This window comes from Artemia sp. Qi Xiang Cuo, chromosome 9 (genome assembly GCF_049724085.1).
Source record: "Artemia sp. Qi Xiang Cuo chromosome 9, ASM4972408v1, whole genome shotgun sequence".
Lineage (NCBI taxonomy): Eukaryota > Metazoa > Arthropoda > Branchiopoda > Anostraca > Artemiidae > Artemia > Artemia sp. Qi Xiang Cuo.
Window position 1 is genome coordinate 26,165,067 of NC_142802.1, and position 14,327 is coordinate 26,179,393.

At 33.4% G+C, this 14,327-nt stretch overlaps 1 protein-coding gene across 1 annotated transcript in view; it reads left to right on the top strand.

Moving 5' to 3' along the window:
* Nucleotides 1-14,327, top strand: part of Son (Son RNA binding protein) — a 65,619-nt gene that overhangs the window by 20,975 nt on the left and 30,317 nt on the right. Inside the window, exons 7-8 of the mRNA XM_089094944.1 lie at nt 8,874-8,979; nt 9,922-10,094. Coding sequence (XP_088951070.1) covers nt 8,874-8,979; nt 9,922-10,094 — 279 coding nt within the window. The remainder of the gene's footprint in view (nt 1-8,873; nt 8,980-9,921; nt 10,095-14,327) is intronic.

The following is a 14,327-nucleotide window of genomic DNA, read 5'->3' on the forward strand; positions in this document are numbered from 1 at the left end:
TATTACTGGTAACCACCTTATTCCTTTTTTGGGTGCTTTTGTAGGTCTATGAATATATAAGAGAAAAAGAGCTATTCACAGTTCTATCTCTTCAGAAGATAGCCCTCTTTTTTAGCTATCAAAATCTTAAGACCTTACCTATCTAATAAACTATCCCCTCCTAACTCCTACATATCTATGTTTTTTATTTAGATTATGATTCTCTGGCATGAACAAAAAAGATGAACAACTAATAATTTTTTTAAGATAAATTAATTAAAGATTTCCCAAAAAATCTTTCACGCTTGATCAGAGCTTGAATTTCCATTCCACATTTTTAATTTTTGAATAGTTTGCATGTGATGTTTCTGGCGATTTTAATGGATGATTATGATGGTTTTTTGTTTTTTTTTTTTGTTAGGTTAGTTTGAAAGAACATGTTTAAGTGCGAAAGGTTTTACTTAGCCTAATGTCATTTAACCACTTAGCATAGAAAATTACGTCAAAATTGCGACTAATCTTTTTGTGCTTCGGATTGAATAAGCAAAGTAGCTTTTTGAGGAGGACAAAAGTTGTGCTTATTTCGGTGTATATATACATATGTATATATATATATATATGTATATATATATATATATATATATATATATATATATATATATATATATATATATATATATATATATATATATATATATATATATATATATATATATATATATATATATATATATATATATATATATATATATATATTATATATATATATATATATATATATATATATATATATATATATATATATATATATATATATATATATATATATATATATATATATATATATATATATATATATATATATATATATATATATATATATATATATATATATATATATATATATATATATATATATATATATATATATATATATATATATATATATATATATCAATATATATATATATATTGTCTATCTAAAAGATACAAATTGAAGATGTAGAAACATTAAAAAGGTTATGAAGAACAAAGGAGTCAGAAATAGTAACCTCTAATGCACCAGGGTCCGATATTTCACCAATTGTATAATTATCAACTGAAAAATAGCCGAAATCCATAAAGGGCTTCTGGGAATTCCTTGTTAAAGATTTGAAAAGAAAATTTTTAGTTCACATTTTACGATGGACAATAGCAAATGGCGTTACAGTGAAGAATAACAAGTGTTCACAACGTTGAAATATTTCTTTATATTGATTCCTTCTTACTCCACGTTTTTGGAAAAACATTTCTTCATACTCGGAAAAGTATTAATTTTAGTAAATAGCTTCTAGATTTTAACAATAACTTGTTTGGTATTCTCGTTGAAAAAGGTGAAATAAACAAAACATTCCCCCCCCCCCTTGCTATATTTTGAAGAAAAAAAACTTTTATGGTATCTTCATTAAAAATTTGAAGAAAAGTCCTTGCCCTTCTCCGCACATTTTCATGAATATTTTTTCACCTTCTTATTAGAAAATGAATAAATAAAACTATTATCTGCTTTCCTTTGTTCTCCATAAAGTAAATTTGCATATACTATGTCCTAGGTTCGACTCTATTACTTCTGGAATTGGCAAGTATAAAGAGACTATCTTCTGGACTTGAAAAGTTAAGCTATATCCTTTTCAAGCAAGCTACGTCTTATCTTAAGGTAAGGAAAATCTTAACAAAAGGCAGTGGTTTTCAAATTATTTGGCTTACCCCCTTCTAACAAGTGGCACAGATCAGAAGATATCAAGTTCAGTGTCGAATCTTTCCATGTTGAATAGCTATGAATTATTTTTTGACCGTAAACTTTTTTTTTGTTTCAATATTACTCTTCGAATTGTGATATTTTATTATATCTTTTAGTATTTGAAAAATTGATTCGAAGACATTTATGTCATTTTAACAATCAGATAATGCTGACCATCGTTTACTGAAGACCTTTACTCAAGCTTAGATTCATTGGCCTCTTTACTTACGGGTCATGCTTTCTCGGGTTGACTACCAGGTCGATAGTCAATTTATATAAAATATACAATAAATTTTATATTATATAAATGTCACTATGAATATAATCAAGTATCAATATCAACTATATATTAACTAGCTCACCTATCGCACGTTGCTGTGATTTCAAAAGAAAGGATATTCAAAGAACCCCTCCTCCTGGAAAACTTCCCTCCGTGGAAAATTCCCCCTGTATATTAATAACGATCGTATTTTAAAATTAAAAGTATTTAGAAAATTGTCCTCATTGGCAAGTTCTTCCCTCGAAAATCCCCTCCTCCTCTCCCCTGCAAAAAACTCATTCACGTCTCTGCCCTGTGTAAGGTCCCCCGCGGAAAATTCTCCCCAGGAAACATACCCTTGTAGTAAATTCTCCCCTGGCAATCCCTCCCTCCCGAAAATTCTCCACTAGAAAATTTTTTGTTTATGTAAAATAACGATCGTATTTTTAAATTGAAAAGGATTTGATAAATTAGATTAGGATTTTTAACTTCGGGCGTTGTTGGATAATTAATGTCCAGAAAATGTGAATAATGCGAACGGTAGAACTTTCAAGTATATGTGTTCAAGAGTCTCTGATTTCAGTCGATGCTAAAAGTATTCGAAATATTAAGATGGTCTTTGGGAGGCGGGGGGATTTATATCTAAAAACTTCGCAAGAGTGTACTCAACAACTTAAAGTTTCTTGGCGATCGGATGAACGGTGTAATAATCAATACAGGACCCACACACACAGACATACATTCAATTCTGTGTATATAAATTATATAAAAAATATAAATATCACTGTAGATTTTTTTAACATAAATATCAATTATATATTGAGTACACTCCAATGTATAGTTGGAATACCACTAATTGGTTGCACATAGTTACGTCAATATAATGCATCTTCTATAAGAAAAAAAGGAAACTGCTGTTATAGATCAAAATATCTTAATTTAAAGTAATAAACGAAATAAACATACAGTTACAAAGAATTTTAAATTCGAATTTACGGTACTATCACTCTGTAGATCAGTTGTAGTTCAGATTATCGTTTTTCAATCTTTTTAAGTCGTAAAGCCCCTTCTCTCATCCGCGTAAATAGGTCAGATATAAAGTCCCCTTCCTCACTTTATTGATCAATCTTGTTTATCAAGCCTAATTATCTCATAGAGATGTATTACTGAGTATACTTTTTATTTTATTTGTGCTCAATTAGAGGTCTGTGGTTCATTAACGATAAAATATGCAGTTTTTTTCAACATAGGGACGATGAAACAGAAAAAAATTAGCTTCTTTTAAATTGGTAGAAGTTCGAATAGTTTTCGAGAATAACTTCTTTTTTATGCCCCACTAAGTGGTATAGAAAAGATCAAAACAAAACTACCATACCCCGAAAGTTTACCTATTTAGCATCATGTGATGCCAAACTCTTCTAGAAGATACTCTAGTCTCTGTGAGAGACTGATATCAGAATCATGTATCTCTTCTAGGTTTCCAGGAAATAATTAAGAGAAGTTGATCTCGAAATCCTTTTTTTTTTTTTTTTTAAACTTTGTCATGAAATGTTTGTTTTTCGTCAAGTTGTCTTCGGTTCGAGTTCGGCCAAGCAAATCTGGATGTAATTTGACTCATAACTGGGGGGGGGGGTTCATGTAGGATATTGTTTTAGAAATGTATTAGAAGAGATTGTGAAAACACAATCCAACCTCTGTGAAGAAAGGGGAGTCTCTAACATTTATATCACTAGAACTTACCAGAAGGGGTAGTTGGATCTCAGCCAAACCTATTGGGAGGTATGAGAGAGTATCTTAGGTATGCCTTTTAGGAATCAGGACCTGAATTTATTCGGGAGAAGAAAGAACGGGGTTTAACCCTTGTGACTTGACATCAGGACATATAACAGGCACTAACGGGTCTCACCTAGTAAGAAGTAAGTTTTTAGTTGTATCTTTTGGATGCACAGTACAAACACAATCTTATTTCCGTGGGAAGAGAGGTCTGCAAGTTTTGTTGTTGGGGCATATACCAGAAGAGAGGATGTTGGTTTGAGGCCTGAACTCATACCAACCTCTAAGGGGGTGGATAGACATTTAATTATTGTTATCAGAACAGCCATATTTCTAGTTGTGCTTTTCGTTGGCCAGGGACCGATCCGACCTAAATGTGGAGAAATGAGTCCCTGAATCTTAGCCATAAGGATATCCATAAAAAAGGGGGATCTCAGCCAAGCTAGTTACTGTTAATATCCTAGTTTAACCTTTTCGCATTCTTGATCTGGTTTGACCTGGCAGGCGAGGAGTAAATTTGTATAAGTACCACGTTTACCAGAAGGAGACGTCGGATCCTGAGTCAACTTCGTTTGAAGTAAGAGTTAAGCTCTTAGGCTTGATTCTATAAGGTTTTTATCTGGTTTGACCTCTGCGGGAGGGGGGGGGGTCAAAGTATTTTTTGTATGCCTAATCTCTAGTTGTGCAGAGGGAATCCAGTTAAACCTGGCCAACAGCTATCTTTTCTGGCGTCTGTACTCAGTCTCTCCTCTGTAACAAAATGGTGAAATCGCTATCATTCGCTGCCGTCAGAAAGGCATAGCTGATGTCAGTAAATTTGTGGTTGGAATTGTTCAAGGGGGCCATTGCACCAGAGCTTTAGTTCTTGATTGATACATGCATATCCATATATAAGTTTTATGGTAAAATTTGTATTTGTGTTGGATTGAAATCCATATAATGATAAATGAAATTTTTTTCTTATATAAGCGTTTATTTTTCTTAATGACTATGCCCTCAGGCTGAGAAACGAGGGTTTAGACTAATATAATTGTTTGGGACAAGGAGAAAGTTATCATAATTTTCGTAAATGAAAGGAACTTGGTTCATGAAATATTTAAAACCACTGCCTTGAGGCAAGCCAGATCTTGAACTATAAGAATATTTCTTTAGACCAATTCTGTTAAAAGGTTCAATTAGTGCGTTATATTTCTGCATAAAAACAATTTATTGTTTATTAATCATTTATTAACAATATATTGTTTATTAACAATCTATTAACAATCAATTAACAATCTAGTAAATATGTTTATTAACAATCTATTGTTTATTAATCTATTGTTTAAATATTGTTAATTAATTAGGTACCAATCTTATTGACTGGTATTAATCGACTAAACTCGATTATCGGATCCCGATTTTGGATTGGATTTGGATTGCATTAAACTTTATTGGACAAAAAAAAAACACAATTTAATCATTTGACAAGTAGCCGTTCAAGAAGAAACAAAGCTCTGATATATATATTATCCAAAATACTTGTATTCGAAACCTTTTCTTCTAGATTAAACAAATTCCCCCCTCCCCCCCCCCTAGAACTTCTTTAATGATTCATTGTTACCTAATAGCACTTTTAGTACTGAAGTTGGTGCAAGTTTTTTAAATCGTCTTTTATTTTAATATGTATATTTATTTAGGTTTTGCCTAGCTTTACAGTTTTTGTAGAAGTGACATATCAAAGTCTTGAGTTAAAAGATACCCTGGATCTTACGTTCTGTTGAACAATAACATGTGCGGTACTTGTGTTTTTATTTTAGACGCGGATGCAGCATGTTACATTTTCAAAATTGGTTTTCTTTCTTTTCTTTTTAATAACAAAAAAGTAAAGAAACGATTTTTTCTCTGTTTTTCTATCTGGGGTATTTAAAAAATAAAGAAATCTTAAAGAAATAAATGTTATTCAAAAGAAAACAGTGTTGCTGGTATTCAATTTTAACCGCTTTAGATAAGGCAATGGTCGAAAGTGACGGAAACTCCCTCTCTCTCTCTATCTCTCTCTCTCTCTCTCGCTCCCTCTCTCTCTCACTCTCTCTCTGTCTCTCTCTCTCTCTCTCTCTCTCTCTCTCTCTCTCTCTCTCTCTCTCTCTCTCTCTCTCTCTCTCTCTCTCTCTCTCTCTCTCTCTCTCTCTCTCTCTCTCTCTCTCTCTCTCTCTCTCTCTCTCTCTCTCTCTCTCTCTCTCTCTCTCTCTCTCTCTCTCTCTCTCTCTCTCTCTCTCTCTCTCTCTCTCTCTCTCTCTCTCTCTCTCTCTCTCTCTCTCTCTCTCTCTCTCTCTCTCTCTCTCTCTCTCTCTCTCTCTCTCTCTCTCTCTCTCTCTCTCTCTCTCTCTCTCTCTCTCTCTCTCTCTCTCTCTCTCTCTCTCTCTCTCTCTCTCTCTCTCTCTCTCTCTCTCTCTCTCTCTCTCTCTCTCTCTCTCTCTCTCTCTCTCTCTCTCTCTCTCTCTCTCTCTCTCTCTCTCTCTCTCTCTCTCTCTCTCTCTCTCTCTCTCTCTCTCTCTCTCTCTCTCTCTCTCTCTCTCTCTCACCTGCTTGCTTTTCATCAGGAAAAGAAGGACCTTCTTTTTCCTGCTGGATATCTTTGTCTCTTTTTTTCATGAGTTTTTCTAAAAACGTAAAAAAAATAAGAAGACTTAGTAATCTAAAAAGAACGAAAAGCAAGACGTTTCTTTCATTGACATGGCAGCGTTCAAGCACTTCAATTTAATTTGAATCCTTACGCCATTCACTTACACTTATACAGGAAATCGTTTACGTTGGGTGGATGAAATTAAAAAAAAAAATTGAAAAAATTTTTTTCTGAGGAGAGAGGTGATGAGCAAAAAGACAGAATAGATCCTCCTCTCTCGCCTGTTTATATGCCTGCCTCTGCTGTTGCTCATTATCAAGGATAAACTGATACAATAAGCATACGTATCAAATGAATACCAGGAAATAATAACTAACAATTGGTAGGGGTCATTTATTTTTTCATGTTCAGATATGGAAGATAAAATTGATAATCCTTTAACATGACTGTCATAACAATCCTTCTAATTCCAGAGGGTAGTGACTTAATATTATATGCCAAAAAATCCAACACCATTATGCAGAGATTGGGTTCTATTTTCGAACAGTTGGTTCTCTTGTCTCCGAGAGATAAGGGTACCTTTTTTTGAGAACCCCTGTTGTAAGAGTTCACCTCCATTGAAGCGGGTGATCCATAGGGAGTCAATAATTGAAATAACTTCCCTTTTCAGATAATTTTTACTACTTAAATCATCCCCTTCTCCTCCCCCCTCCCCGCTTATTTTTGGTAATATGTCTCAAAATGCCATTATAATTGATACTGGAGCATGTGTGATTTGTTTATTCAGACGTTGTTAATTGGACTTATTTGTATACTTGTAATATTTAATTTGTTGTATTTGTTACTAGGTATATTGTTGTTAATAACATAACTATTTGTTAGTTTTTAAGCGTTGAAGAACATGCATTGTCATTTATGACCCCTGCCATGTACAAACCATGGTCATTAGATAGCCAAGGCTCGCTTGAGTTATAACACGAATATATCAAATTATCTTTAACTACAGGAACATTGCTGTAAGTTTGAACAGCAGACCATTCAGATCCATTGAAAGAAAATATAAGAAAATTGTACCTACAAAAAATGCACTGCTACCTAGCGTCCACAAATTGGTAATATTAGGCTATAGTAACTAGTTGATACATCACAGTTGTAATTCTAAGCTGGTACAGTAAACTGAATTTTCTCAAAAATACAAAATTTCAAGAAAACGCCGAAAAACTTCCATGTTCCTTTGTTAAAAGTGCTTCGCCCCATATAATGAGTCATTTAGGTTCAGAAGATGTTCGATTCTCTTGGTCATCTGCGTGACAGTATGAGGAAAGACATAGCCTATTAGTTAGATGGAATAATTTGTCGATGTTTCTCTTTGGATATTTTTTTTCCGGTATTGAATTTTAAAAACTTTTCAGCTCCTACTTCTTCGTAAATTAAAGCTGCATAATTTAAATGTCTCAAATTTCTATTTGAATTCCGTCTAAGGGTTCGCAATACATCTTTAAGAATGTACATGGAATTAAGGAATCGCTTGATGTTACGAAGGGTGGCTCATAGTTTTAAAAGCACAAAATTATGTATTTGATCTAAGTTGATTCGTTTTTTAAATGATTTTATTTTATTGTGTATATTTCTAGAATCTTATTCCCTTGTATGAAGTGACGCGAATGCTTTTTTTCTACTTAATAGTTTGACATGATAGTCGTCCAGATGGGGCTACCTTATTGTTCTATTTCAGCTATAGTATGTTTTCTCTTTACTTGTGAACATTCCTCTTATTGTATATTCAAGGGAATAAAAGTATATATGTATATTATTCAAATCAATAACTAACATCCCCGACTATCAGCCATTTTCCGGACGACAGTTTGAATTGCGCATCATTGCTGAAAAAAGAAAAAATTGGGAAAATATCAATTAAAAATTAATAGAAATGCTTTGACGTTTAGTAAAAATCTTTTTGACTTTTTGTGTTCAAAAATTTTAGACTTCTATAATGATTTAAAATTTTAGAGCCTTTATTTTTTTTTAAATGTTTTTTTTTCTGTTGTTAGTATACGAAATATTTTTGAGAGGCTACAATTTAAGCCTAGCTGCTACATAGTTTAACGACTTCTTATCAAGTATGGTTACATAAACTGCTTAAGAGAGTCTATCAGATACTTCAGATATATTCAGCGAATCTATTTATGCATATATTAAATATACAAATATAGTCAATACTAACTAATTCCCCTTAGTGCACTTTGGGATTTAATTTCGTCTAATGGCGACCAAAAGTTTTTCAGTAATCGAAAAAATTAATTAGTTTCAATTGCTGAAATATGTAGGTGTTGGAAAGACAAAATTGAGTCTCACAATCCTTGCAGTAGGATCAAACCCTGCGGTATACATTATCTGTTACATTTTTTTACTATTTCATTTCCCAAATTTACATTTTTTCTCTACTTTAGAAGCTTTTATTAAATTTTAGTATTTTATTCTAGAATGCAATTACTCTGCCGGTTCGAAATGCTGATGAGATAAAGCAGTCTGCAAATAAATTAAAGGAGCAGTTTCCTGTATCTAGTGGGACAGTTCATCGAAAACAAGGTAAAGCTTCCAAGCTAAATCATTAATCTATCTATATAATAACGTACGTCGGTAATCCCCAGCCAATCACTAATCCTTTGCTCTGCAACCAATTGTGCGATGTTATACAACAGGCATCCGGAGCTAAGCGATTATTTCTAATTATATAACCAGTATTTTTATTAGAATTGTGATGAATTCTATATGTAGTTTTGTTACGTCTACCCTGTTTTGTCTTGCGGGTAGACAATTGAATCGAAGCCTTAAAGAATTTTTTTCAGAGGGAAAGAGGGGACAAGAGGATTTTGACTTTCTTGCTGGGGAGAGGGGGAAAAATATGTTTCTCTGGTCCTCACAAGTGAGTATGTGTTGTTTTCTTTTTATGCTTGTTGTCGTAAATAATTTCTGAAACCACACTGACTAAGCATAGAAAAACGAGAAAAGCTTGGCGGCGAAGAAAAATGAGGTAAGTAACAGTCGATGAAAAAAAAATGCACTTCAGCCCACACCTTCACTCAACCGCCCCTGGTGCAGGAAGAAGAATAAAAAAACATGAATGAAAGTCCACCGGGTAGTGTGAAAAGGACAAACCTTTAAAAAACTGAAATAGAAGAACCCCTTTCGCGACTACAGTTGCTTTATATTCAAAGGCGACTGTCCTTTATTTTAATTAGCGTTATATTTAGTCTTTTTTTTTCTTTTTTTTTCATAAACTGACAAAACTAAAGAATTCATTGGCTGGACTTTTCGGCGTATTCGCTGGTTTTTTCATGCTTTTTCTGTACTGCTTAACTAATTCACTGAATAGCAATAATAAAATGGGGATAACTCAGTAAATGAAGTTAGTAGTTTGTTGCAAAGGATGGAGGTTCACATTTGTAACTGGCCACCTTTAGTTACTGTGCTATGAAAGCCTCGATAGCTATGTTTTTACTTTACTTTCACTGTTTATTGATTTTATAGTTGGTGAAGATGAATGGGTACCAGTAGTAAAAGAAAATGAGCCCAAGGTGATGCAGCAGCCAAAAGTAACTATATCAGACGCTGGACATCGAATGGTGGCCAACCAATTGGGTATTAAACAAGTACCCAAACCAAAGCAAACAAACGCTGTTGCTCCAATACCTAGAACCCAGGTAAGGACTTCTACCACAGACCAACTAACCGTCAAATTTTATTGCAATAAGATTATCCAAGTGAAATTGTCGCAGTATACTAATAATGATAATAATTTATTCCTTGCCAAATATTTTATGGGGAACAACGGGGACAGAGAAATTTAAGATAAAAAGAAGTTGCACGTTTTTTTGAAAATATCATGATAGGTCGGACATTTAAGAGAAATAACAAGTTTTTGCTCACTTAGAAATAATAGGGCGAATTTGTGCCAAGGTTGAAGATACTTTGGAAGGGAACATAAAACTTTGATTCAAAATTAGATAAAGGCAAGAAAAGAAAAGATCAAAACAATCAATAAAGGTTGAATATGACTTCACAAGGGGCAAATGCCTCTACCTCGACTGGGGAAAAATTTACAGTCTAAAAACTGGGTCTTCCTCTCAGAATCAGCAGCAGTTTGAGCTCCTGGGGTGTCAATTTTTTTTTTTTTTTCATTTTAATGCCCAATTTTCATAGAGGAAAAGGATTTTTTTTTTCTAATCTTGTATATATGGCACGAAAGATTTAAATTTCTTACTTAAGTACTTAAGTAACTTAAGTACTATTTAAGTACTTTAGCAACTGAAGTACTTGTCATTCTGTTTTTCAGCGTTTTGCAATTCTCTGTGATGTCTTACAATTCTGTTTTTTATTTGACGGTGTAAAACACTGCATGTGTTTTGTAAAGTGAAAGCTGTTTGTCCATATGCAGGCCTCCCACTGGGTTCATAATTATGAAAAAAAACTTCATATTTTTAACCTAGGTTCATAAATGGTTCATAATTTAGAAAAAAGGTTCATAAAGTTCATATTTTTCTTGTCATCTGCTGGAAAGCACTTGCAGTTGCTGTTTTTTTCCTTATAAGGGACAAGCGAAGCAAATGTATTTGCAACAGTTTAATTTAAAACCTTTTCAAACTGTAACACTGCATGTTTTGTGAACATACATTTTCTTCTCTTCAAAAAGACATTGTTACATCTAACTTGGTTCCTATATTGCCCCTATATCTTCTTGTACTAAGCTATCTTTTAGTCTTTTCCTTTTTCCGGCTTGAGTCTTTGCTACCTTCATAAAGTCGGATCATGACCAAGGAAAAATCATTGATGAAAGTCAAAATGCTGAATGCTAGACTGACAGTCTCTGGCGCTCTAAAGAAGTTTGAGAACAGGCCCGAGATAGTCCCTATTACTAGATAGCTGTTGAATTTGGGGCGAAGTGCGTGCCAGAGCTATAAACTGTGCCCGGAAACTGAGCGATCTAGACAGGCTGAAGAAGAGTCCAAAAAGAAAGAAGAAGAGGAAAAAAGTGGATGTTATCTGAGAAGAAGACCATTGAACACCTGGAAAAAGATTTGATTGAGAAGAAGTTAGTTGAAAAGGAAAAGACAAGTAGCAGAAAGGCTTCTTCAAGAAGCTAATGAGAAGCTGAAAGAAGCCATAGATGCCATAGAATTTCCAGAAATAAGCCTCGCACAAAGCATGATTAAGGATTTGAGCCAGAAGACGCGCGAAGAAGATGAGGCAGCCAGGGAGGTTGAGCGGATACAGAGCAGGGTAAACAAATGAAAGTCGTCCTTAATTTCGTCATATTTTTGCCAAAAAAAAGGAACAAGTAGAGTGGACTTTTTTGTACTATTGTATTTTGTACTTTTATACAAATTAAACGCATTTAACTGAACTCATGAACAAAAAAAAAACAAGAAGACTATGTGCAACTGTGATGAAAACACAAACTATCACTTTTTATGTCAACAGACAGTTTCTGAGGTGCACATATCGTAAATTTAGGTTCATAATAGGTTCATAAAAAGTTCAATCAAAAGTTCATAAAGTTCATATTTTTCACAATAAATCTAGTGGGAGGCCTGCATATGTAGCTGAAGTATTTAATAAGCGATTAGGAACTATAGAACATTTTTTCTTCACTCATCTGAGATTTATTTACGGATACTTGGGATTAAGTAGTATGTGTTGCGTGTATGTACTAACGAATGTACTGGAATTATTGGAATGAATGTGATTGTGCAGCAAAAGCTATTATGAATGATTAAAAAATTAAATGAAATAGTAAATTAGGGTTTTAATATTATGTGGTGTCGTTTGAAATTGTTTATGGATTGAAATCATGCTCATATGTTGTAAATGGGCATCAGTTTTTAAGTAGCACTGCCAAATTGAGTGATGGCTGCATTTTCCTTCTTTTCTTTAAGGCATTAAAAGATTCAGAAATTTAAATTTTACAAGTTAGCTCTATGGCATGGTTAAAGTGTACTTGTAAATTTTGTCAGACTTTGTTTAACGTTCTTTGGTAGAGCGACTCCTTGCATTGTGATTTCAAAAAACTACCCTGGGCTCAAATATCTAGGCCTTAGTGTCGATGAAAAACAATTTTTTTTAAATTTAAAGCCGAACTGGTGTACCCTGACAAAACGAAGAAAATCTTTAAAAACAACAGGTCTATCGCCAGTAGGAAGAACTGGTCACGCTAGCAAGAACTTCCTACTGGCCTTGTGTCGTTGTTTTTCAATGTTTCTTCTTTGTTTTTTAAACTGCTCTTGCGTTAAAAATTCAGCAAAATTGAGGTCTGTTCATTCCAAATGAGGACTGAATAGGCACTTCAGGAGGAAAAAATTCAGTCTTTGCTCACACCAAGACTTAATCTAAATGTAATGTGTTAATCCCTGTCGGAAATTAAATTGTGCTCAAGATAATCTATTATGTTGAACAATAGTTAACTGTAAGTAGAAATTGAGTTTAATGATATAAGAATAAAAAGTTATATTTAAATCAGTGCCATCCATGTTTTTTTTTTTTTTTAATGAGAGGGATGGGGGTCTAAGAAACCAAAATAAAAAAAATAATAAGAAAATTTAATTTTGAATTGACGTAAACATCTTAGAATATGGTTAAGGGGAGATGGGTCTGGGGGTAACCCCCCCCCTCCCCGCATACATGAATGTCTATAAAGCAAAAAAATATTTTTGTCCGATTTGATGGTCCATGATTTAACATTATACCTTGCTACAAAATATGATCGCATAGATTAAATGTTTTCTCAAAAATAGCTTTGCAGGGTGAATGAGGTACATCTGCATACTGTCTCTTGACAGCGATGCTTATTATTTATTTTTTGTGTAAACCGTCTGTCTTATGTGGCTCTAAACCTGTCCTCCTCCCAAGACTTGCCCACTTCTTGCCGTTAAATTCTTACGTGCATGTATCGGTTGGACACTGCCCTTAATAAATAGTTAACATATCGCCCTTAATAGTGAATTGGGTACAATATTATTTTCTTTTTATAGCTACATTTTTCTGATAACAGCTGGAACAACTCGATATTTTTTAGCTTTATCAGTTATCATTGTTGAGAATATTCTTTTTTGGGGATTTAATATGTGAAAAAATTAACAGTGTTGACTATTAAATAGTGTGACTTCACTTTGTATGCTTCGTAATAATAAATGCAGGGTAAGGAATCGAATTAGAAAAAGAAATTTTGTGCTTGAAACTGTATTTCTCTGCGTTATTTATATTTTTCCTATCAGGTTTGTTGTTATGATTTTAATTTCCTGTTCAGTTACGTTCCTATGTTATACGTTCATTGTTTATTTGTACTTTCCAATTATAAGTTCCATGAGGTCGACTGATTAGCTTTGCGTAAAATTTGAGGGATTGGAGGTGATCACTTTAAAGCTTTAAGAATTTTATATTTTACCTTGTAAACAAAGCAACAGGAAAAAGCTGTTGCTCTTCTGTGTCGGTAAAAATTTCGAAGGCTGGCAGAAAATACGGTGTTAATATGACTTATAAAATTAAAAGTTGTTTTAGCATCAAAGTCAAATTGATACCTTTACCAGGATATTTACAGACAGGATTAGTGAAGGTTAAGCTAACATTACTGGCAATAAGATGTGATAGTGCTTTTGTCTCCGTGCTTAAAAAACTGCTACTCATTAAGTGGCGGTTTTCATCATTATTTTATCGGTGTTGTTACTTGAAGATGTTTCTCTAATAATATCAGGTTTGCAACAAAAATTTACACGTATGACGTGTCAAAGTTGATGCAATAAGTTTTATTAGCTTATTGAGAAGCTGGAAACTGAGCTTCTTTATCTGAACGCTTTACTTTACTTGGCATTTAAGCACACCCAAACTTGATCCCCAGTTTTTTTTTTAGTGTGGCATCAAACTCATGTTTAGTTTGGAAATTT